We start from the raw sequence: 25,730 nt of genomic DNA on the forward strand, positions 1-25,730 counted from the left end.
AAAAAAAAAACCTCAGTGAACTTCCCTCCTTTCGTATGGATCAGTTGACCCAAATGTTCTTTAACGTCCTCTGCTGGCCAAAAATCCGCCATCACCTCAGCTGCACTTTTCATCCTGTGTTTGTTTTTTTTTTTTTACTTGAATGACGGTCTTTTTGTACGTGGCAGTTCATTGACGGTGCAGTGAGGTTTATGGTTAATGTTACACCTTTGTGAGCCAAGCGTAAATTGGCAAAACACACACAAACACTTATATAGCACTCACAATTGAGAATTCTAAATACCAAGAGGAGAAAGCATATAAAAACCCTGCATCGAGCTCTTCCTTTAATATCTTATGAAGCTGTAACATATTATGTCCCTAAGGCTGTATTAGTAGTGTGCAGTATTAAAGCACAGTTTGCCATACTGTGATCAAAAATAAAAACACATAATTACTGTAAGACATTATCATCAAATAATTCATTCAGACTGTAACAGTTGAAACGTACAGAAAGGCCACTAAATAAGACTCTTTGTAAAGTTAATCGTTACATAACACTTGTCGCTCTATTCAAGCATATCATGAATAAACAAAAGCAATAAAAACATACCTTCTAAATCGAGACCGCATATCACACTAAATATCATTTGTATTTGTCGAGACATTGTAATCACATGAAACAACTGTGATGAATACAATCTAAAATATACTGATTGACATTTTGAGCGTTGTACAACATGAAAGAAAATAAAAGTGCTTTAAAATACACTCACCAATCACAGCATTAGCTACACATTGCACAATGTACGTCATGATATGTAACGCAAGCGCTGTATTTAAGTATCTGAATACACATATTGAATTTGTATCGACAAAAAGATATCCCTTTAATGTGTTTTTGTGGTTGTAGTGTTGCTTTCCATCGTGCGGGTGTACCTAATGTTGTGGCATATAGCACAAAATGTGCGTATCAAAAGACTAAAAATACACTTGCACCATTAAATGAACAGAGGAATTAAAAAAAGAATGGTTTTGCAAAGGCAACCTTAAAATGAAAAGCAAATTGTCTAACAAGTAACGTCCATACTAAAACCATCTCAGTCTTGCATTGACTGTGTCAATCTGAGGGAAATCACTCTCCAGTGTGTTACCTGTCCTTTCCATTGTGCCCGAGACACAATGTCAGAGCAGTCGCTCATCGTGCGACCACTGACACAAAAATACTGACATGGCTTTCAAAGATCGAATGTAGTGAGGCCCACGTTGGTGAAACTGTTTATATGAGTTCCTGGAGCAATGGTTTTATGTATGTTGGGCCTGGGTTTCACCTCATAGTATATTAGTACTAAAATGAAGGAATCTTAAGACTGGCTGGTCTTCTCTGGGCAGATGAAGCGCTCCTGTTGCTTCTCAATTGAAGTCAATCCGGTCTGTTTGGCAGTACTGCTTGTGCCCTGCAGAGAGCGCTGGCGCTCCACACTGTGCCACATGCCATAACCGAAATAGATCAAGAAGCCTAAGAGAGGGAACAGGTGGGGAAAAAATAAATGTACTGTACAACTGTTTATATACATATATATATATATATATATATATATGCTGTCGGTGATTTATATTAGTGTTTTAACTGATTATTTGCACATCCATTCATTATCTGTACCGCTTGACCCCACGGGGTCACGAGCGTGCTGGGGCCTATCCCAGCAGTCATGTTTTTATAATTAATCATGATGAATCTACTTCTGTTATTTTCAACATGCGGAAATAAATATCCCATTGCACAAGGGGGAAAAAGTACACTGCAGCCACAATAAAACCATAAACAATTTTGCTCACTTAATTTTTGAACAAGTAGGGCAAATGGTTTAAAGAAAATAGCTTCTTTGCTCACGCATGCTTAAGTCAATAGCCCGTGGCATTATAGGGAAAATGCTACGTTTGTAGTATTTCACGACAAGTATGTTCGACCGTATTGACGAGTACGTTCAAATGTTTCCAAGTTCATTCAAATGTATTCCAGAGTACATACCTCAGAGTATGTTAGAACGTATTTGCCAGTCAAAATGTTTACTCAACAATGGCAACTTCACGCTTTTATAATTTTGTTAGATTTTTGTTTAAAACTATAATTCTGCTTAATTTTAACTCATTCCATTGGCGGCTATAGATGTAAAAGATTGATTTTAATTGGGGTGGCAATCAATAAGAGACTTACCTAGCGCCATCCACACGGAGAAACGTATCCAAGTGTCTCCACTCAATTGAACCATGAGGTAAACATTAACAAATATGCTAAGAATAGGCAGAAACGGTAAAAGGGGAACCTGTCGTGACACACACACATAGGCAGACAATAACTATGAGTTTTTGTGTTCAATATCAGTCAATAATTTTTAGACGTGCGGTACATACCATGAAGGAAACCCTGTGAGCGGTCTGTGGCTGTCTGCAAATCATGACGACGCAACCGACAAAGATAAGTAAGCACACAGATAGAGTTGCAAAGATCCATACTTCCAAGCCAATGATGGCGTCGATGTGGTAAGTGGTCAGATAGCTGATCACACATACCAGCAGCACTGTGTTTAAACAAAAGACACACAAACAATTCTTACTCATACACGGTATATCTTCATTTTGTTAAACATGAGTCAGGCACTTGCACTAGTTTCATGGTTTCATCTGAATCTCCTATTTGATCACGTCAAATAGATGAGACATTTGCCTCACCTAGCACACAAATGGAAAAGTTGACCGTGCTGGATGAATGCTCAGAGGGGGAGGCAGGTGGGTGAAGGACCGCCTGCAGAACTGAGCCTTCTGCTTTTAGCGTGTTGAGGTGGGATTCGGATTCAGTCAGCTCTGACTCGCCCTCCTCAGAGGACAGATAGTCCTTTTTACAGCCACCTTCCCTTTGACGCTCCAAAACGCCATCTGGCTGATACCTGGAGGTGAAAATGTATCGGATCTGTAGTCTCCAGGCATTTTTTTACAATACAAACACCTTAAAATGACACATTACACAGTAAATATTACACAGCTCAAACTTGAGCTTTATAGGTTGTATGGCAGCCTATACAGCCCCAGGCCCAAAGTCACCTGGGATAGCTGCCATCTTATCAGTGAACTTAATAAGGACAATTGGGAGGAACGAGTGATTGTCAGGCCTGATCAACGCATAAACCTTAAAGTCATTTCAATTGTTGTGACAACTCCATTTTAAGGTGAGGCAGTAGGAGATATTTACATAAAAATAAGTTGATAAAAAATGCTCATTAGAAAAAAATATCTTGTAATGTGTCATTATGAATCGAATGATCCGAAAATGACCCACATACTGAGTAGTAGAGCATAGAGTACACACTGTTACCTCGTCACCCCCTTCATATTTATACAGTAGCCACATTTACAGCTCTTACATCACAAGTTGCACTTTATAGAATTGGGTAATCATTCCTGTGGCTTTTCAAGTCGAAATAAATGAAGCGAACATAAGATTGTTGTTGTTTACAGAGTAAATGTACTCACCTGAGAATCAGTACACACACAGCAACCAGTGAGTAGGCCAGCAGAGTTCCAATGGACATCATGTCAACCAAAGCTTTGAGGTCAAACAGGAAAGCCATGATGGCTATACCGCAAGCAAAGAAAACAAACACACTTAGCACATTTGACGTAAAAACACTAAAACATACGTACACAAAACTGGACCACCACCTGGACATCTGCAAGTTCAATCTTTTCCCAAAAATAGACAGCACCAGATTATAGCTAAGACTTAGATCCAGCAAGACCATAAACATTTCATGCAGTCATTTCCACAGCAGTATATTTCCTTCATCTGATAAATTAGCAGACATCATCTCCATACTGAGTTTAGTTTGATATGACACTTTGGTGCTGCTCACAGCTCCTTCTCTTGTGTCCCAGAAACTGACTCTGGCATGGAGTTGATCTCAGCTGGTCTGTGCAATTCTGCCGCTTTTTGCAATGTCGTGTTATAACATAAAACTGCAATTCCAAAAGTGTTCCAAAACTCTCTATGGGTGCAACTGCATCCTACTGAGCTGGAGGTCCTAGTTTGCACGGTAAAAGTGGTGCTGCATTGGAACAAAAAGTTGCATGTTTGTTTTTGTCATGGCAAGTTAAAAGAGCAGCAGATTAAAAAAATGCTACGTGTCTGAACGTCATTGTATTTCATTCATGAACATGACAACAGGGTGCATACAAACCCTCTGAATCACTCGAGAAATCAATTCATGGAATGCATTATTATTGTCATCTTCATCATCTTTCTTGTTTTTCAAAAGACCCTCTTGGTTGTATGGTCACACATGGACACAATGATCATTTCACACTGTGATCGCCCTGGTCAACTTTACATCATCCCCCCGAGGATGTCTGCTTGCAGTATCTCATAAATATACTCTGCGTATCGGCTTGATTCCTGCACAGACTCCAACAAATCAGTTTCTGGTTCCACCGTGTCAATTAGGACCGTGCGCCTCTCGTGTGCTGATCTTAAAATAAATCAGAGGATCCACTTTCATTGGCCGTCAGCTTCATTGGCAAGTCAGCTGTGTTCACATCCACAACAGCCCAAAAAATGTCAACTGTGTCACAGTGTGCCAACTGTGTTTCTGTGAAATTAGTAAACCAGTCTAGCCTGCACATGCGCAGATTTAAACCACGCCATCCACCAGACTTTCACTGGCCAAGAGTATAAGAGACCAGGCAGACAAAAAAAAAGAAAGATAATATTTACAGAATCATTGGAAAGAAACAAATTGCCTCGATGAAAAATTTAAATAATCTCTTTTGTTTCAGCAGCTGACATTACTGTTGTTTACTGCATAAGCATCATCTTCTCAATGTGGAGAATACCCAAGCGATAATCTAATTATAAAAATAACAGTACATACTCATCCACCCACCTTTGTTATTTCTAATACGGACGATGTTGTGGGTGGGCTAGAGCGTGTGTATATTGTTGACATTTCATTTCGAACATTTATTATCAGAAAAATAATAATGCTTAAAATCCCCCCAAAAGGTCCTGTGTTTTTATCTACCGTATTTTCCGGACTATAAAGCGGACCGGACTATAAGGCGCACCTTCAATGAATGGCCCATTTTAAAACTTTATCCTTATATAAGGATATATAAGGCGCACTATTAATGCATCATGTCAGATTTTTAATCCAAATCAAAACATTCTCCATTTTATCTTTTTTATTTCAACTTCAGATGCAAAAAAAATACTTTATAATCACAAAATAATGATCCATAGTCTTTTTGATTCATGATTCATAGTCTTCAGCGGGCCACTTGTGATTGATTTCATGACACAATGCTTCGGGCCAGTTTAAATTTAGGAATTTGGTCCATATATAAGGCAAGCCGGACTATAAAGCGCTTTTGAGAAAATTTTAGGTTTTAAGGTGTGCATTATAGTCCGGAAAATACAATATTTGTTTTTTTTGAAGGTCTCCATTTTTCCTCAAAATAATGTCACCATAAAAATGATGTCCTAGCATGGACTCGCAACTGACTCAGCTTTTATTTTGTCCTGTTGGCCAGCTCACTTGAGTTGGAAAAAAAAAAAATTGACATGCACTTTAGCAAACCATCACAAACATGAACATGCAGCCATCACCACCGACACCGCGTGACGACGATTGAAAGCCAAACAAAGTCCACACCACAAGCCTGTATACAGCTTGTATGGCTGCTTACCCGCGGTGGTACCTGCCGCCATGGTGGCAGCCACAGGCGACTGCCGCTTACTCACTTTGGACATAAATTTGAACAGAATGCCATCTCGTGCCATGGCAAAGAGAATGCGTGGTAGTGGGAACATGGCGCCCAACAGACTATGGAGAAGAGGGTTCATGGTTAAGTGGAGAACACAGAGAAAAGGACACATTTCACCTGCACAACTGTGAAAGCACACGTGAAAGGCAGGGATGAGGGAGGGTTAATTCTTTTAACCACAAATTGTGCACATGGGTAGCTATGAGTTTTTCTTGGGCAGTGTCTTTCACAGTTGATTGGTGGAAGAAGCTCTTTGCTTCCTTGCTCTCTCACCTGCTACTACACCGGAACTCATAGTGGCAATAAGGGGGGTCTTCGTCTTAGGATTGATTCGGGCTAAGGCTTTGAAAAGCACCCCATCCTCTGCCATAGCATAGATTACACGAGGCATAGGGAAAATGGAGCCCAGCAGACTGCATGAGACAGCAGAGACATGCAAGACCAACACGTTAGTCAAGACACCCAAAAGCACACACACACACGAGGACACAGCAACCACAATCACATCTTAAAAGCTTCACAGTAGGGAGGGTGTGCCTTTCTTTTCCGACGGGGTATTAGTCAGTACAAATAACATCAAGTGGATTTTTTTTTAGCAAGTAGATGTTACTTAATCCTCCAAGGAAAGTATTGTTGGTGCTATTCTTATAATGTTCTTTTATTGTTTTGATGTCATGGCATTTTGTGCTTGAAAACAACAACTATCAAGCAGTGAAATGGAGCCAAACAAAACAATGAGAATGGGGCAAAACCGCAAAAACAACTTGATTAGTTGTAAAATTACCAATGCAGGATATTACACAATCAAAAATAGCAGACCATGGAAAAATTGTCAATCAATCAATCTAAGTTCATTAAAAAAAACTATTGAAGAATGAAGATGACCTTATATTCTCTTAAAGAAGTATGAGATTGAAAATAAACATATCAGTAAAGAAAGGCACAATGGGCTTCAGACTTGTTTTTTTTTTTTTTATTTTGGTTCGACGACCTTTTATTTGGTCACACTCGTTTTTCTATGACTCGTTAAATTATGGCTTGAATGACTGACAATTTCATTTGATGACAGCTGAGCTGATGGGTTTTGAGTGCTTCACTTTCACACTAGCTCTTTGGATCATCTACTGCCGTAGTTATATAATATATACTGTATATAATACATGGCTGTCCATTTTTGTAAAGCAGATTTGCTAATAAAGAATTTCATTTATGTAACAATTTTAAGATTTTGAGGAGCAGGTTTTTTTTGCGCTAATTCAGTAAATATGAGGACATAACTGGGGACTTAAATTTTGGGCTGCAGCTAAGAAATATTTGAGTATTGAACAATCAAATATTCAGAAATAGAAAATAAGACATTTTACAAAACGTGTGACCTGGTTTTGCAAAGCTGCCAACTAACGGAAAATTTCAATTTCCAAAGTTTTTAAATTTCACATCAAAAACATCTGGTCTGTGTTGATGACACGACACAATTATTTTTATTTTTTTGTCACAGAGATGGTTCTTCATAGTATTGCTCTTCAAGTGTGTTATATATGAGTCGCAAAATGTGAATTTTGACATGCAATCAAAAAAAAAAAACAAGTCGTTTACCCACACTCCCGTTTGGCCGCCCATATATAATCATTTCAAATCAATAGCAAGACTGACAGCATGCACATTGACATATATTTGTATCCACAAATGATGTACAAAAAAAGTCAATTGGGTTACCTGGTAGAGAGGGCACATAGTGAACCTACAGCGACCACATATTTGGCAGGGCTCCATCCCACATACTCAAAAGCCATGGGCAAAGGGCTTTTTTCATCCAACAGGTAGTAAGGCATCATGAGTGTGAGCGCGGCCGAAACACCAAAGTACGCCAGGAAACACACAGTCAGTGACACCACTATGCCGATAGGAATGGCCCTCTGAGGGTTCCTCACCTCCTCACCTGCAGTAGAAAACAACAAGCGACTGTCGTAATGTTGCAATCTAACATCATGCTTTTTTTTCACTCCAATTTCTGTTTCAGTGTGGCAGAGAATTGTGCCATGAGTACATTTGAATGCAATACTTATCAAAAGAAATTTTAAAAAAATCATCACCTGCAAACTAATTCAAATTTTAAACCAAAGTTTTACAGCCGTACGGCCGGCCAAGCTCATACCTGTAGTTGCTATGCAATCAAAGCCCACAAAAGCATAGAAGCAGGTGGCGGCTCCAGCTAATGTTCCACTGAAACCGTATGGCATGAATCCTCCAGCTCCATAATCACTGCTCACGTTACCTATAGCTGATAAGTTCCTAAAACAACCAAAAAAATGTTCAAGGAAGTATATTCTTACTGGTAATTAAGTAAACATTTTAAGCCACTGTACAATTTGTGCAATGGGAAAATAATCACCTGGATATTATGGTAAGATTTACTAGAGAATCTTCTGTTATCTTCCAGTTGTTTGCATCTCCTTTTACAAAGCCAGAGATGATAACAAAGAACAACACGAGCACATTGACAGAGGTGAAGACTTTGTTGACCCAGGCTGACTCCTTAACCCCAAATGACAGGAGCCCTGCATGAGTACAAACACAATGAGCATAAAAACTACAAATCCATTGCTATTAACAGTTTGTTTTATGCTTGATTACAATTAGGGATAAGAAATACAAAATACATCGTGAGGATCATTTCTTTTCTTACCAGACAGCAGCAGAATCAAACAGACTGCAAAGAAGTCAGGATACTGAGCCAGACCAGGAGAGTTCATACTAAAGTAAGTTTTACAGAATATTTCAATATGTCCTCCTGTCATTTCATCAAATGTTCCGCTCCAAGCCCGAGCTACTGAGGAGGTACCTGTCACAAAAGAAAGGACAAAACATACGCGTGAATTATGATGAACATACCAAGAGAGATATATGTCAATAATGTGGCGGTAATTCACCAATCACATAGGAGAGAATCAAATTCCAACCGGTGATAAAGGCCCATATCTCTCCTACAGTCACATAACTGTAAAGGTAAGCCGAACCGGTCTTTGGGACACGGGCTCCAAACTCAGCATAACAAAGGCCGGCCATGACAGAGGCCAGGGCAGCAATGAGAAAGGAAATGACTATGCTGGGACCAGAGTTTCCCTTGGCTACTTCTCCAGCCAGGACGTAGACACCCGCGCCCAGAGTGCTGCCCACGCCGAGGGCAATCAGATCCACAGTTCCCAAGCAACGGCAGAGCTTGGAGTCCTCCAAACTGTTAAGGTCAACCAACTTTCGGCGCACCAGGGAACGGCCAAAGGACAGAACCTGCTCTAACATGTTGCCGCCTGTGAACACAGAAAAGAATTTCAGAAAATATGTATCGTGATGAAAAGCTCTGTCTCTTATGCATCAGCACCAAAGCACACAAAAATGAAGCCAGGTGAGGGCAGACAGAGCAAATGAGCAATTTGAAATACGCCTCAAGAGAAATGGGACACACTTTGGGAACGCTGCCAATGGGGTACCATTCATTGAGTAAGCATTCCATTAGGAATCAATTGTTTGGAGTTATGGTGCAGATCGGACAGTTCAAAGGACTGCATTCACTAAGTGACCATGAATGCATCATTATGACCCAGCAACCGCATTCCAATATCGCTCAATATAAATTATCCTGCACTAGAAACCGAGAATCCGCAGGCAAGTGTAATGTAAAGTTCCATTAAAATAACTCCATTTGTGAATACAATATATGTATTTAAAAAAAATGAGAAATAATTCCTTCTCCTTTCCAGTTAAAAGAATCATTTTCTTTAACTTAATTTAACTGTGCATTAACCCCCATTAAAGAACCATGAGAACTGGATTTTGGATGACAGCTCAGCTCCATTATATGGTCTACATGGTGTGTAGACCCTAAAGACCAAATGGAGTCATTTTTAATTATTTTTTATTGTTTTAGAATATGTTGTGCAGCTTTTTCCTTATCTGCCTAAAAGGATCCTGCATAACCCCCACCACCCAAAATAAACAGAAATTTACTTTTTTAAAGCATTTATGATCATAGCCAATCAGAGATACGCTCCTACCTGTGAATATGATTCAACAAGGATAGTCCAAAATTCAGAAGAAAAAGTAACAAATGTCAAGATGTTTCTGCATGGAAACTTTGCAGGTCCGTTAAAGTCAGAAAGGGGATCGCTTGAGCTGCAGCCTTAAGTTGTGACTGAAAACTAGCTTCCACACTAATTCACCTCCCTTACTGTGCAAACTGTTGAGCAGGAGTTTTACTCCTCCCCTCTGTTCTCAGTTGTCCTTTATAGGATCTGCCCTCGCCCCAGGAGAGAGATGTCCCCATTCCTCATTTCCATGCTTGTTATTTAGAATATGAATATACAACAATATAAATATTTATTTATTTATTTATTTATTGTTTATTTATTTGGGTTATTTGCTTATTACTTATTCATTATTTGCTTATTACTTATCCGTTGCTCTTGTGTGTTTGATTGTAAGTGTTGTGTACTGTGTCTAGTCACCGTGGGACGGTGGGAAACGTAATTTCAATCTCTTTGTGTGCCTTAACATGTGAAGAAATTGACAATAAAGTGGACTTTGACTTTGACTTTGACTTTGATATATATTAAAACTTATGTTGTTTAGCATAAGCCTGGTTGTGTGTGTGTATATATATATATAGATATATATAATCCTAAACTTTTCACATTTGCCATAACCAAGTCCCGATGTCGTCTAAAAATAAATTAAAACGTTTTGATATTCTTTTTTTACTACAGTAATGTCTTTTCATATATCTATATGTGTCTCAGAATATACAGTGCAAGACAAGTTGCTATCATTGGCATTATCATATTTTTAATATTAATATAATATCTAGTTGAGGCAAAAGGAGGCCTATGGTGCAGGTTCAGATGCTGCTTAGCAAGCACTGATAAGTAGTTGAGCAACTGGCATTGACAAACAATGTGTCAAACATTTGTGTTTACCCAGTGTAGGCAAGAGGAGTGCTGCTAAAAGCATAGCTGCTGATTGGTCACTGAAGGATGGACGAGTAACAGGAAGGGGGGGGGGTCGCCCTCCTAATGGATGACGGGTATTGCTCAATCTTCTATGAGCTATTGGACCTATCGCATATGAATCGATATTCTGCCTCACATATGCTCAACGAGGGTCACAAGGGGGAAAAAAATCTAAAACTTGAGATCGCAACTCTTGGTTAGCAGGGAAAAATTCTGCCGAAACTTGTCCGAGGAATCTTAGAAGCCCAGTGGGAAAGTGGCAGCTGGCTTGTTATATGACGGAAAAAAAAACGGTGTTGCAGACAATATAAGAGCATAGAAATGATCACCCACATGTAAGACAACCGTTACTAGGGAACGGTTGAAAACCAACCTGCTGCTCCACCTCATTGTTGACTTGCACTAATTGTGTGAAGCCAATTGAATTCATTTGCCCACCAATGGCTGAGTGACCCAGCTTCAAAAATGTGGATATGGTCAGATTGAGTGCTGTTTGTCTTGGGACGCCGGACTTCTCGCTCCAATTAACACCGGTGTCACCAAGAAATGCTTGAATGGACTTTTACTATGATGGTAGACAAGAACTTGGTATAAAGGACTGAAAATTAATTTGGGTGCAAAGTCAACACCTAAACCTAACTAAAGTTACAACTGACAGTCAGACTCACTAAAAGTAATTCTAATCTACAGAGAGGCAACACCAAAGCAGATATTAACAAGAAGAATTGGAAGAACCAGGTCAAAAATGGTCAAAAGAAGGTTTTACAAACTGATGAGACAAATATCCTACTGTGCTTTTCCCAACACGATAGAAAGGCTGAAGACTTAAACATATGGACCTCTATTCTTTAATCCAGCCTCACTCAAGAGTCCTGTGACATTTGCTGCTTTTTTAATTCTTCTAAAATTGGTTGTTTAGAATGCATGTATTATTTTGCCCTTGAGAACAAAGGTACTGTATTCCCACACACAATTATTGTCAATTTATAGAAAGATGTGACCAAACTGACTGAAATTCTGTATCATGCTACAAGATATTGAAACAAAAAACACGCTCCCAAAAACAACAAACGTGAAAGATTCTGGAGTGACCAAATCGAGCTCCAGATTTAAGCCTAACAAGGAATCTGTTTGATCTGCTAAATGGGGGATGAGTGCAAGAGAGTCACCACCATTAATACCTCCATCTCCGCTGTCTCTTTGTGTAGAGGTATAAATGACATATCACGGGATTTTATGCTTCTCGAATTGAGGTCAACGGTACAAAGTCTTTATTTGTAATTTTTCTTCAATATCAGCACAGGAGCCAGCAGACAAAACCTGCGCTTACGTAACTTAATTCTCTTTTTATTAAGCGGGATGAGGTCTTATCTGTGCATTTGTTTTTCCTTATGCTGAGAGTGATTTCCTGTCTTTATATGAGTCAGTCAGTCTCGGAGTCAGGCCATAAATGAAAATGATGTTCACAACGGTAATGAAAAGAAGTAATTATTTAGTCACTTGGAATCTGTAACAAACCACACATGAAGGGGTTTTGTTCATGTATAAGATGCACCAGACAAAAAACCACAAGTGTTTTAAATGAAATATACTCATTTCAATTACCTGTAACACCAAAACAAATGATTTTAAATGTCATAAAAATCATGAAAAATCCACAGATAAACCGCACCAGACTATAAACCGCAGGGTTCAAAGCTTGTGCAAAAAGTAGTGGCCTATAATCCACAAATTATGGTAGTTTGGAATGTTTCACATAAGGGTCTTTACTTTGTCCAATGTCACCAAACGCCTTTTATCAGTCTATATGACCACTGTGGGAGATGATGTCATTCATCATTCATGAAATAAAAAGAATCTCAAATCGTTTGTATGATTGAAATGTATCTGGATAGTAAACTCCAAAGTGACAAAACAAAGACAGGCAGATGACAAAAACATAAGTGTATTTTTCAAATGAAGTAGAAATCGTTTGATTAAATGTAGGTCATGTTTGTACTGGATTACCTCTAAAGCATTCAATAACCAACCAAATGGGGTTTTATGACATTACAACCTCAGGATGATTCAATATTTGTTCTAGGTTCTCATTCTACATGAGGTCAAGATAAAGATACTTTCCAAGGCCTATACTGACCTTTGATACAATATTTTGTACATCCACCAATGATGTAACAAATATCAGTTGTGTTTTGACAAAATTGGCAGATTGTTAAATAGCAGAAACCCATCATAGAATCGCTCATCTCAGCAGAGGTGAGGCTTCTGAGTCGTGTTATGTAATCAGAGCACAATTTAGCCTCTCTTATGCATGGATGCAGAACAGCAGGAAAGGTCAAGCTGAGGCTGCCAGGCATGAGTAAGTTACTAACTTCTGCTTAGTTGAACTAACTACTTTTACTGTTTTTCATCTCTCCACTTTCCCAAAACAGCTGATCTTCCAAATGGTGCTCAAAACAATGCTGAATATAAAAAAATGTCTGAATATGTTCCACCATGTTTTTGTAGTATCTGAGAAAATGGATGGTCACTGACAAAAAAAATTTAAAAAATCAGCCGATTTACTATTGATTGTTTACACTACAACTATTCAGGTGTTTGCTTTGTTGCTGAAGATAATGAATACACAGCTGATGTTGCATAGACTGAAATCCATCCAACGTCTTTTTAATTGTATTAATTGTTTTATTTATTTATTTATTTGTTTATTTATTTATTTGCTTGTTTGTTTGTTTGTTTGTTTGTTTGTTTGTTTGTTTGTTGATTTATTACATATCCAGTTCAAGGTAGCAATGAGCTAGAACATATCCCTGCTGGCTTCAGGCAGACTACATATATTTAGAAGTTATATTCTCAGCCCCCCTACTGTATGTAGACCCCTTTAGCCCTGGGAGAGCAGGGCTACGCCGGGGATAAGGGGCGCTAAGAAATTTGTGTAGCCCCGGTTAAGCACCTTCAGCATTTTATTTAATATTCTAAAATACGTATACTGTGCATGTATGTATTTCTTGGGTTGTTCCTGACATCTGATGAAAATCCCATGTTGATACCACTGCTGGAAATATATTTATTGATAAATTTGGTAATGTGTTGAATAACATTTCAGTCACTGTATACATTATATTTGAAGTACCCCTATGTATCGGTCAAGCACCCTTTGAGCCCGGGAGAGAATATATCATGGGGCTGAGCCTGTGGAAGAGAAAAAAAAATCCTGGAGCCATGCCTGGCTGGAACACAGAAGAAAATGTTGTTTTATGGTTTTCTGCAGGTGGATGTATAAGTTTAGCTTTAATTTCATGTTTTAGAGGACTCGAATCGAAAATACATTTATTTGAAAGTAAATATCAACCATCTTTGTTCAGAGACCAAAATGTGCACCCCCACCAGGGACAACAATAGTAAGACGCCACACATTTTGGATATTTTGGGTAAGATAAATAAATCAATAAATCAATCAATAAATAAATAAATAAATAAATAAATAACTCTGAATCCATTTTCCATTCCAACTCAATATGGTCAGAAAAATCATGTCTGTGCCATTAATCCAAGCAACCAAAGATGAAACTCTATACATTTCGTTCTATTTTTAAATTCTAGGTCATATTAAGGGTGCAAATATTTTTGAGATGATTTGTTTGATCTGATTTGTTACGTCACAAAAAAAAAAAAATTGCCATCATGATGTCAAAGGGGCTTTAGGACCTAGCGGGGCACCGCTACTGAGAGCTTCCAGGGCACATCATAATGGCTGTATGTCAACTGTATATGTCTGTGTTTATCTGAGAGCAACTGGCAATACGTCCAAAGTCGAACATCATTGTGTCGCGATTGCTTCAGTGGTGATATTGTGACTGTGCTTGTGGCTCGTTTCATTCCTGTCAATGGAGCACATCCGACTTCCTAAGGTAACCGCAAATCTGATGGAGTCATCATTGACACATCTGGAAAGCCGTCACTCGGTTCTTAAGGTTTATGCTCAGTAATATAGGACAAATATACAGTCTCCATTGAAAGGTGGTAAGAAGCGACAGCCACGTAGACTGATCGCTGGGGGGCGTTTCAGTGTAACGTGAGTCAGTGCACGCTGTCAAAGGGGGATTGAGAATGACGTCATTCGCGGGGAATGATGAATGGTTTTGATTCTGATCCTGTCTCCACCAGGTAGAGAAGGTCAGGCTGCTAGACAAAGTGTTCACCAAAAAGAGCAGGGTGGGTACCCTCTACCTGACGGCCACCCACACCATCTTTGTGGAGAGGGAAGGTCGAATGTGCAATGAAACCTGGGTAAGTAAATGATGGATGAATTGAAAGACAAGTGTGAACATGATTGTTCTGTCCTCTTTACAGTGCAAAACCGAGTCTTCATGGTTTTTTTTTGTTTGTTTTATTAGGTGCTTCATAGTTTGGTTTTCAGAGTAGAGAAACAAGCGACCACTCCGTCTGGATGTCCTCTGCTTATACACTGCAAAAACTTCCAAGTTCTTCATTTTGTCATACCTGAAGAGCGAGAGTGCCATGATGTACACGTGTCACTGCAGCGTCTCTCCCAACCAGGTGAATTGCTTGCTTCAAGCCTGTGCAGGTTATTACAAAAGCATGGCGTTACTAATGTAGCCTAAAAAAAAATTGGGCTGGCAAATACGTTTGTCCGTATTTATATATCAAACATACACGTTTTTAAGAGTGCGGTCCCTTGGGGACCAGAATTGGTGACCCCTGGCCTGGATTATATCAATATATTAAAAAATAATAAGTGAAATTGGATATTTGCAATATTATGCTTTCAATGTGGCTGCAATGCATGATTTTTGGGAGTGCTACGATCCATCGGCCACGGATTACGATTGACAGATTTGATATAAAACTTAAATTTCGCAAAACCCACCTTTCGCTCTCAAAGTATTGATTCTAAAATATGTCCCAAAGACAACTTCATTCCTCCTTCTCCAGTTTGCGTGCTCACTGTGCTGCATGTTTGTAACCGCTCCCTTCATCTTAGCATGAACACACAAAAGGCCACCACACTTCTTTCATAGTGATAATTTTCGGGTTTAACAGATGAGAAAAACAAACTATTCAGCTCATAATCAGGAAGCGGCTCCCATCGTTCACTTCAAAGAGCCAGCTCAAAAAACTGGGTTGTTCACAACCTGGTGATTGACTAATCGAGGGTGCGGGGCATTGTGGGAATTTCCCAAACATCCGCGGTCTATTTCCGGGCCTGTTGATAGTTTTTTTGTATAAAAAAAAATAATAATAAAGCCTTTTCCAGTCTTTGATTCACTGATTTAAGCATGTAAGACTCTATTTCTCAAAGCTGACTTCTCTCAACCTTTATTGTATTTGATAGAGCGTTATGATGAGCTGTATTGCTTTTCATATAAACCAAATGTTGATGAGAAGGAGAGACGACAGGAGTGGGACTTTTTGGACCTCCGAGCTGAGTACAGCAGAATGGGAATCCCAAATTCCCTTTGGAAACTCTCCTTGGTAAACCGGCACTACAAGGTCAAGGCCCAGAGATCTGTGAATAAGCAATTTATGTTCACACAAATGTGGACTGTGCAATAACGTGGTTGCGTTTATTTTTGTAGGTGAGTGACACTTACCCTGCTGAACTCTTTGTACCCGTGTCAACAACTCCGTCAGTCATTGCAGCAAGCTCCAAGTTCAGAAGCAGAGGAAGATTTCCTACTCTGTCATACTATTACAAAGAAAATCATGTAAGTGGATAGCATGGCACCTTTCTTTTTTGCTTTTTGTGTGGTTCCTCATAAAATTTCTTAACTGTCAGAAAACAAATCAAACTTGTTGATACTATTAGTGCGGTGGTTCTTAACCTGGGTTTGATCGAACCCTTGGGGTACGGTGAGTCGGTGTCAGGGGTTCGGCAGAGCCTCCCCTACGGAGGTCCGAACATACGTGATTTATCGTGTAAATTTGTGATGACGCATATCTGAACTGGTCTCGTAAAGGCAACAGCAGAAGTTACGCTGATTTGCAGGTAAGTTATTTGTTGTGAGTTCATGCATTGTGTTGGTTTTTGTTCTTTGAACAAGGTGATGTAAAAAAACATCGATGTCTTGAATTTGAAAAAATTTATTTTATTTTTCACTAAAGAGGGGTTCGGTACCTGCAACAAGGTTAAGAACCACTGCAAAAAGCACTTTGTATTGAAACAGCTTAGATCTGTTTGTCTTCAAACAATGTGATGGCTTTTGTATGATTGAGGATTCTTCACATTTATTTCCTCTGGTCAAGTCTGATATTGTGCAAGCCTCCAAGAAAAGAAGGATTTTGTGTGAAGGATTGCCCAGCATTCTGAGTAAATATGGTTAATGGGTTTCACTGGTCCCGCATGACTCTTGACCTAAAGCATTTTGGCCACATTTATGCTCATCAGCCTTAATGTTCATAAATCATTCTATTAGTCCTTAACGCGGCAGTTGAGAGTGCTTTATGAGCGTAAGGTCAACTTCCCAGGGTTGAGGGCCCAGTGTGTGAAGCCTTAAACATACAAAAGACTTCAGTTTGGTTAATCGGTCTGAAGGGAGAACTGGATCATAATAATTCTTGGCTTTGTCTCCTGTGGCTAATAAATGGAGATATGAGAAGATTATTTCTCCTAATTCAAATGTCTTGTATTTGTCCTCGCAAATATCCATGTAAAGTAATAATGGACGGGATGAGCAGTGTGAAAGCGTCCACATGTGAAGCTTCCTCTCGCCTCCTCCCAGGCCACCATCTGCCGGAGCAGCCAACCTCTTTCAGGCTTCAATGCGCGTTCCTTCGAGGATGAGCAGATGCTGGAGGCCATACTGAGGTCCAATCCCCGCAGCGACTTCATGTATGTGGTGGATACCAGGCCCAAGGTGAGCCCCATGGATGGAAGGAATGCGCTGCAATAATACAAGCCGTTCAGGATTGTGGTGTGTGTTCAGGTGGGCTTTATTTTCAAACAGAATTTGCAGCTGGATATGCCTCAAAGAGAAACACTCGGGAAAATCTCGGCTCATGTCTAGAAACACTACGATCAGTGTTATGTAACTGGAATTGGTTTATTCCAAAACAAACAAACAAACAAACAAACAAACAAACAAACAAACAAACAAACACACTGATCTTTCTAACAACCAGCCAAATGTCTTTCCAGTTAAATGCGATGGCAAATCGAGCAGCGGGAAAAGGCTATGAAAATGAGGACAACTACTCCCACATAAAATTCCAGTTTGTCGCCATTGAGAACATCCATGTGATGAGGAACAGCCAACAAAAAATGCTAGAAGGTACAAATCACTAACTCTCACAGAGTCTTTATTACTGGAATGTTTTGTTGGCAGTGCACTCATCACTGTTTCTGAAACGTTTTCATCACTTGAGTGTTTATGGAAAAAAATGTCTGATATTTGGCATCATCTTTGGAAGCCTTGTTATTTTCACATGACTATTATATAGCACAGCTTGCAAGACCAAGTTGTAACTTTGGCTTTCAGATACACTCGGCCACACGGCGCTGCGCTGCAATCAGGCCTCAATTGAGCCCACAGGAGAATTTCTGGGTATTGTGCCGGGGTGATCCCAGGAAGACTTTGAATCCATCTGGGTTTTATTTTTGAGTTATTTTGGTTTCCTGGAGTGCACAATCTGCGACCTACCCCCAAAGCAAAACCGAGGGCGTGAGAATGATGCGGTCCCTCGTATGAATCCTTGTAGCTGCTGTCCACTTATTATAACTCTTTGCCTCCTGGCAGCTCAGAAGAGTCTTAAAATGTTGAGGCAAAGCCCCCGCCCCTCCAGAGATTGCTAGCGTGGCCGACGGCATGCTTGAATCCAATTTTAAAGACCCCCCTCCCCTGATGCATTGGCTTAAATGTTTCATTTAGGTAGTTAGGTGGTCTCGTACAATAAGTTTTCAAAGTAACCGTGATGAAATTGTTCACCTGCTCACCTTTCCTTGCCCCAAAAAGATACACAAGTCTGTACAGTTTGCTGGTGCTAGTGAAAATGGTTGTCCGTTTCTGAAGTGCCTCCCCAATCATCAAGTATGAAGACAACCAAGCAAATGTTGCCTGCTATCTATTTAGAAAAATGTGAGCAGGCCGTTACAACTTATACAAATTATTGATGTGACCGCCGGGCTACATGGAAACACTTAAAGCAGAGTTGCTTAAGCTAACAGCATTCTCAGCATGAGGTGTTTTTAGTTTCACCCCCCTCCCCCTCCCCCCCAACAAGATTTGAAATATTTATTTATGCAATCGAGAGAGACCTCGTGAAACCTTTTTAGTTTAACCCCTCCCACAAGATTTTAAGCATTTTAACTTTTTAAGACACTTTTAAAGTATCCTCAAGTTCTTTTTCTCGCTCACAGATTTTCAAATAGAAAATTGTATTTGCTTCAGGCCCCAGTTGAAGTTTACTGTAAAACTGACACAAAATTTATATTATGAACCCCAAAATGTTTACCTAAACGTTTTAAGTATATCAAAAATCAGCTCATTTAATGTAAGTGTCATGCCCTAGACCAAGGGTCTCAAACTCAATTTACCTGGGGGCCACTGGAGGTAGAGTCTGGGATGAGGCTGAGCCGCATTGGGTTTTTTATAGGTTTGGATCCAAACTTTTACACCCCTCTTCTCAAAATGAAACCACAACTTTTGAACATGGCTTCTGCCTACTTCTTGCTGCTAGAGAACTGGCAGTGCGTCCTCTCGCACAGCTGAGCCACATTTGGTGTGAGGGAGGAAGCAGTTGAGACCCTCAGTAGGGCTTAAAGATGCTCATCAGTAAGTCTGGACCTGCACTTGGACTTATTGAAGTTCAAGATAGAAAAGAGCTTTTCGCACAAGTACTACTGTGTGCTCCCAAAATGACACATTCAAATCAGCATCGGACACAACTATAAGTATCAAAATCGCGGGCCACATTAACCTTTCATATTAGGCAAGGGCCGCAGACTATCGTCCCTCGGGCCGCAAGTTTGAGACTCCTGCCCTAGACGCACTAATGGATGTCAGCGTTGATGATTCACTAATCATAAACCTTCCAACAACAACTCCTTTTAATACACACGGAGCAGTAACATATATGTACAGACAGCGTACCAAATGAAGATCAGAAAAATTTAGTGCTTTATTACACTGAAAGATCATTCTATTCTTTTTTTTTTTTTTTTACAAATTATGATATCTTTTGCAGTAGAGCTCAGCACTGCCTATATTATCGAGTTAAAGGAAATGTGTCTTGAGCAAGAACAAATAGATGTGTGTCTTTTCATAAAGTCTAGTATTCTCGATGTTTCCTGCCACTAAGACAGCTGTGTTATGAATACAGTGTGTGAGCTACGTTCCCCTTCTATGTGCAACTTCCTGGAGGGCCTGGAGAGCTCAGGCTGGCTGAAGCACATCAAAGCTGTTTTGGATGCAGGCATCTTCATCGCCAAGGTCAGTCTTCAAATTAATCTCTGCTGTCTTCACTTCTCCTCAAAATATGAGTTTGCGAGAGTGTAACGTACTTTTGATTAATATTACAATTTTCACCGTAATGCTCTACAAAGCTTACATAATAATATATTTGATCCTCTTTAAAACATTAAACCAACCAAATTGCTGTCAGGTCCATAAAGATTGGGACACTGACACAATTGTCATCTTTCTGGGTCTAATCATCACCACAATGAATTTCAAATGAAACAGACTTTCATTTTTTACTGACCGGTGTCAGAATTACAACCGTTTCCATGTGCATGCGCGTTGCAGGCCGTCGCAGAAGAAGGTGCCAGTGTTCTGGTTCATTGTTCAGATGGTTGGGACCGTACTGCTCAAGTGTGCTCTGTGGCCAGCGTGCTGTTGGATCCATACTACCGCACCATCAAAGGACTCATGGTACAGAGTAACTCCTCCCTCCTCAACGTGTCCACACGTTGGGTGAAAATGTGAACCCGTTGTTGTTTATTTTAGACTGAAGCTTTATTTAAAAACAGCATGTGGTAATGATTAGTGAAAAGATCTGCTTCTGTGATGGGCATCAGAATTACATCACCATATTCAGAACCAGAGCAAAGGCAAGGCAAGTTAGTAGCACATATGTTGCGATAGTCAAATATAATAATTGAGAATTTTAGGTGGTGCCTGCATTTTAGTTTGATGCCTACATCAACTATGACTGCCAAAAGGGGGCGCCACACCTTTCTCTATTCCAGGGGTGGCCAATACAATGACCGGTCGATCGCCAAGCCACTAATGGTCGATCGCAGGATATTAAAATGTGTAGTTGTTTTTTTTTGCACTTGATGCGTGTGCAAACAACGGCGCTAACAACACAACACAAACACGCTAGCTCGCGAGTTCCCTCCAATTGTCAAAACAGCTCGAGTATGGTGATGTACGAGCCATGGCCGGCGTTTTGAATTTGTAATGCAAACCACATGACACTGAGATGATTCACAGTGTACTTGCGTCAAGAGCAAGGTGGCAGTCTGGTCCACGAGACAGGTGAAAGCCAATGTCACAGCTGAGAAAGAAAAATTGCAATGGAGGCTAGCAAAAACTTTGTATAAAACAAAAATGAGTAGGAAAGGAAAGAAAATTACCACAAGATTCGGGGGGCCAGTTCTCTGCTCTAAAGATTAGGAGGTGGCCTTACACTGAATGTATTTTGCAATCTGCAAAACGCCTAAATGGTTGTAAAGCGAAGGCGCACAGCAGCGCCACAGTGATTCGTTTCAGTCCACTGGACTCGTATCACGGCCTCAATCAATGTGATTGAGCGAATGGCACCAAACGTTATTTGGTGTTGTGAGAGGGAAAAATCGGCTGCACTTTGTACTGACACAAAAACTGTGGCAAAGAAAAAAAATGAGCTCAGAAGAGTGAAAATAAAAACAGTTTGCACAGACGAGTCGTAAAACAAAAGGGAAACAAGAGAGAGCAAAAACGAGGGATCGAAACGAAAGCAGGACGAGAGAGACGCAGGAAAGTCATCTCCTTAAGTAACTTTCTCATGCAAAGGACAAAGGCCAGCTCTGCCTCAAGGGCAAACTTTTACCTCCCCGCTCTCTTGGTCTGATTTTTGTGGTTTTATTTTATCTAAGCTCTAGCTTATAACACAGAATTCACAAAGTTGTCAGTGTTATCGAATATTTAACAGCCAATTTTGTCATTGTTCTGGGTGCAAGAGATATACATACTGAAGTGTAACTCGCCCGGTGCCAAAAGTGGGCGCCGCAGTTCCATGCCCGGTGAGGGATCTCTCCAAAAAGGGGTTTGTTGACCCGACCCGAGTTCTCGGCATTCTATTCACTTTTTGCCAATGTTCATGTCAAAATTATTCTTCCGACTTTGCAAAAACCAGAATAAAATCTTTTGAAATTTTTACATTAAAATGATAAAAAAACAAGCATCAGTCTAGATAAATTAAAGGCTTGCAAATAGAGGTTGAAAAGGCAAATGAAAGAATAGAGTCATCAGAATGCTGCAGTAACCAATTGTTTTTCAGAGCCGGTTTAAATGAAGAGTTCGAGCTGACCTCAAGTATTCGTGCCGTTTGTTTCACATGTGAGGAGCATTGTAACCAAACGCTGCTTCACTAAGCTAGACCTGTCCCAGACGACCAAAGTTTGACATCATTTCAAAATGGAACTCACAAGAAAACTCCACAATCTGGAAACCAGGGTCACCCTTGGAGCTTTTGCACAAATTTCCAGGCTACGCAGGGTAGATGTGTCAGAAGTATGGATGGGAGACTGGTAGCACCCTGACAATGTTCAAAAAAGGCCCATAAAAAATTTATTACGCTATAACACAGACAAGGGCCTTGCAAAAGACCTCCGGGGTCATAGTTTGTGGACACCCTTGCTCTAGTCCTCCTAATATGACTTGTCTTTGCAATTAGGTCCTCATCGAGAAAGACTGGGTGTCATTCGGTCACAAGTTTTCTCACAGGTTTGATGATTAATTTCACAGCATGATTTTTTTGATGTTGTAGTGTAGTGTTGTAGTGTAACACCGCTCAATTTCTATTCAGATGCAACCACTTACTCGGCGACCCTAAAGAAGTGTCTCCTGTTATCGATCAGTTCTTGGAGTGCCTGTGGCAAGTCATGGAGCAGTTTCCCTGCGCTTTTGAATTCAATGAGCGGTTTCTAATCACCATTCACAGCCACATCTACTCCTGCCAGTATGGCAACTTTATTGGCAACAACCAGAGGGAAAGAATAGAACTCCGGTAAGATTTATTTTTTATTTTCTTTTTTTACCTGTTTTTTTTACAAAATAGTACATTTCTCCTTGTATTCTTTATTCAATTAAATTTCACATCATTTAGACTTTGTGAGAGGACTCACTCGTTGTGGCATCATCTGTGGTCAAACCGGGCAGACTACACTAACCTCTTGTACAGACCTGACCACCAGACAAAGGGAATCCTTCAGCCATCTACCGCCCCCTGTTGGTTCAAGTATGTCACACCATTTAGTCAACGTTTCACATAGGAAATAGAAATGATCCATCTCAATCTGAAATCTGTCTTAAAACATAAAGGTACACCGGCAAGGTTTGGAACATTTTTAACCAGTTTTATGCCATTTTCAAGCACTTGCTGTGAGTAAACATTGTATCATTTCTTTGACAGCTCTAAATAAATGCCAAGTAGTGATGATTATTATCAATGTTATTATTATTATTTTAGATTTTGGAGGGGGTTGTACAACCGATTTGACCGAGGGATGCATCCTCGTCAGTCTGTAGAGGATTACCTGCGGGCCATTCAAGAGGAAAATGAACAGTTAGAGGAGCTGCTCGTCACGCACAAACAGGTAAAAGATTTCAAACAGTCTTGTAAGTTTTAATACTAAAGATGTCTTATATGATTCATAGAAAATTTCCAAACTGGAGGAGAAGCAGATGTGCAATCGTAGCCCGAAAGCAGCCACCTTTGACAAAAGCCCCACAGCCTGGGTTTTTGGTCATGATCTCGGCCTGGCAAACACCCCTCAAGACTACACGTCGGGCTTCCTGACCGCCAGCCCCTGTCAGCTGAAGACACCACACAGCGCCCTCCTGACCCTCTCACCCCAAGACTTAAACAAAACATACGACTGCAGCAACGGCAGTGATGTGGAGTCTGGGATAGCGGACCTGAGCTGCCGTTCACCTTTTAGTGAGGAGAGCACCAGAGATCAAGATTCTGACGATGATGCCTAAACAAACGTAGCACGTAGTGGAAGTTCTCCAAGCAGCAGCCACGGGACCAATTTGTTTTGCATATGATATGGTGGAGGCTCCTTGTTGCCACGTAAACTAGTTCAACGCTATTTGCTGTAGTTCACATTTAACTTCGACACAATGAAGAGTTAAATTGCCTCTTGTCTGGGGACAAATTAAACCATTGTGTAGACAGTTTCAAGTAGTCAAGTGCACCATCTGCCTCACGGGCCAGTTTGTCGGGCCCATTATCCACTCCAAAAAAAACATTACTACCCCCGAGTGATCTACTTGAACAAAGTGCAAGTACTGCTCTTTGATAACGGTCTTCCATATTTTGATGTATCAAAGATTTAGCAGCTAAAAATACACAAACTAACCAAATAAGAGAGTCCATCGCTACAAATGGGAAACATGACATCATCAGTGGAACATATTTTGTCTGAACAAATAAACATCCAATGAGAGCATGATTCACAAATGATGCAAGGTAAACATTATACTGGTTGATGGGTGGAAATTTTTGTCTCAACCAGAGCACTTGGTCTTAAGAAATTGACATTCAATGTGGGAGCTGGTAAAAAAAAGGCACTGTCCTAAGACAAATGATTATGAATGACTATGGCTACAGCAAGATAATCATGCTGCAGCTACTGTAAATTCATTTTTATGACCTGACCACAGTGATGATGGATGAAGCCGTTGGACCATTGACAGCATGTCCCAGAGTTAATGGGAGAGTCCCGAGGTGTCATAGTTGTGTCTGCAAATCAGGTGTTTTACTGTACTGTACAATCCTGCCAGTGGAAAATACAGCTTGCAAATGTATTTTCATACTTTTTTTTTTTGGGTAATTTTGCTGTGCATGCATGTCATCTGTTATAAAAAGTGAAAATGTAATTGAACGAGCTAAAATATTTTGACTATGGATTTATGTATTCATGTGGAATGAGAGCCCGTGTTGGTTGTACTGTATTACTACATTCAGAAGTTTTGTTATTTGTTTTTTATGTGAAATGAAATAAGGTATTGCTTTCCCCTGCACTTTCCCAATAAAGTCCCTTTTATTAATTTTACTACGTAATTCTAAATAACAAAATGCGCCATCTACCCTTAAATTGTTTCAAAATGGAAAGACCCTACTGAAGTAGATTTATAGACTTAATTGGGTGCTGTGACCCAAATACAGAACATTTGAGCGTGACTACTTGAATACACTATATAACTTCAAATAGAATGCCAGTTATAAATTTGGAGAGGGTGTGTTGGAGTAGTTGGAATAAATCAGTGGAAATGATGTGAAATGTTTCCTTAAAATACATTATACATTACAGTACTCACTTGTTTAACCATTGTATTATGTTGAGAATTTTTTTATTATGTTGTGGGTCATTTTGACCTGTATTGTGTAAATCCACTCAAAACAGTCATAAAATGAAGTTAAACCAATAAGAACTTTATAAATCAGTGGAAATGATGTGAAATGTTTCCTTAAAATACATTATACATTACAGTACTCACTTGTTTAACCATTGTATTATGTTGAGAATTTTTTTATTATGTTGTGGGTCATTTTGACCTGTATTGTGTAAATCCACTCAAAACAGTCATAAAATGAAGTTAAACCAATAAGAACTTTATTTTAGATTATACAAACATTCAGAAGAGATGAGAAGTAGAGATATACAATTCCAACACTATATTAAAAGAACTTCTGATTTTA

At 39.8% G+C, this 25,730-nt stretch overlaps 2 protein-coding genes across 3 annotated transcripts; one reads left to right on the forward strand and one right to left on the reverse strand.

Annotated features, from left to right (window-relative positions):
* Positions 1-300: 300 nt before the first annotated feature.
* On the reverse strand, positions 301-9,997 carry slc7a2 (solute carrier family 7 member 2). The gene is made up of 12 exons (XM_085939810.1): positions 9,849-9,997; positions 8,727-9,104; positions 8,483-8,638; positions 8,189-8,354; positions 7,952-8,088; positions 7,513-7,735; positions 6,070-6,209; positions 3,511-3,613; positions 2,713-2,927; positions 2,395-2,561; positions 2,198-2,306; positions 301-1,498 (listed from the first exon to the last, which is right to left on the reverse strand). The coding sequence occupies exons 2-12, from the start codon at positions 9,094-9,096 to the stop codon at positions 1,344-1,346; spliced, it is 1,941 nt and encodes a 646-aa protein (XP_085795936.1). The 5' UTR covers positions 9,097-9,104; positions 9,849-9,997; the 3' UTR covers positions 301-1,343.
* A 4,547-nt stretch (positions 9,998-14,544) lies between these two features.
* On the forward strand, positions 14,545-25,078 carry mtmr7a (myotubularin related protein 7a). Of its 2 annotated transcripts, none has more exons than XM_085939815.1 (14): positions 14,545-14,710; positions 14,967-15,089; positions 15,197-15,359; positions 16,156-16,313; positions 16,400-16,528; positions 17,543-17,677; positions 17,959-18,091; positions 20,139-20,248; positions 20,564-20,689; positions 22,698-22,747; positions 22,830-23,030; positions 23,130-23,261; positions 23,493-23,619; positions 23,681-25,078. In XM_085939815.1, the coding sequence occupies exons 1-14, from the start codon at positions 14,687-14,689 to the stop codon at positions 24,005-24,007; spliced, it is 1,938 nt and encodes a 645-aa protein (XP_085795941.1). In that variant the 5' UTR covers positions 14,545-14,686; the 3' UTR covers positions 24,008-25,078. The 2 variants fall into 2 exon arrangements, with proteins under 2 accessions (XP_085795941.1, XP_085795950.1); XM_085939824.1 differs by having other exon boundaries at positions 16,156-16,295.
* The last annotated feature ends 652 nt before the right edge of the window (positions 25,079-25,730 follow it).

The sequence above is a fragment of the Syngnathus leptorhynchus genome, chromosome 2 (genome assembly GCF_054491065.1).
Source record: "Syngnathus leptorhynchus isolate UIUO chromosome 2, UIUO_Slep, whole genome shotgun sequence".
NCBI lineage: Eukaryota > Metazoa > Chordata > Actinopteri > Syngnathiformes > Syngnathidae > Syngnathus > Syngnathus leptorhynchus.

Bases quoted from the DNA above. Each gene is read 5' to 3' on its own strand.
- slc7a2 (XM_085939810.1), bottom strand. From the start codon at position 9,096: ATGTTAGAGCAGGTTCTGTCCTTTGGCCGTTCCCTGGTGCGCCGAAAG. The intron at 8,089-8,188 runs GTGATTATTTTC...TGGTTGTTTTAG, and splicing joins AATCTTACCATAATATCCAG to GAACTTATCAGCTATAGGTA. The intron at 3,614-6,069 runs GTGAGAGAGCAA...CTTGCGGTATAG, and splicing joins GAGTTCCGGTGTAGTAGCAG to CCATCATGGCTTTCCTGTTT.
- mtmr7a (XM_085939815.1), top strand. From the start codon at position 14,687: ATGGAGCACATCCGACTTCCTAAG. The intron at 14,711-14,966 runs GTAACCGCAAAT...TGTCTCCACCAG, and splicing joins AGCACATCCGACTTCCTAAG to GTAGAGAAGGTCAGGCTGCT. The intron at 16,529-17,542 runs GTAAGTGGATAG...GCCTCCTCCCAG, and splicing joins ACTATTACAAAGAAAATCAT to GCCACCATCTGCCGGAGCAG.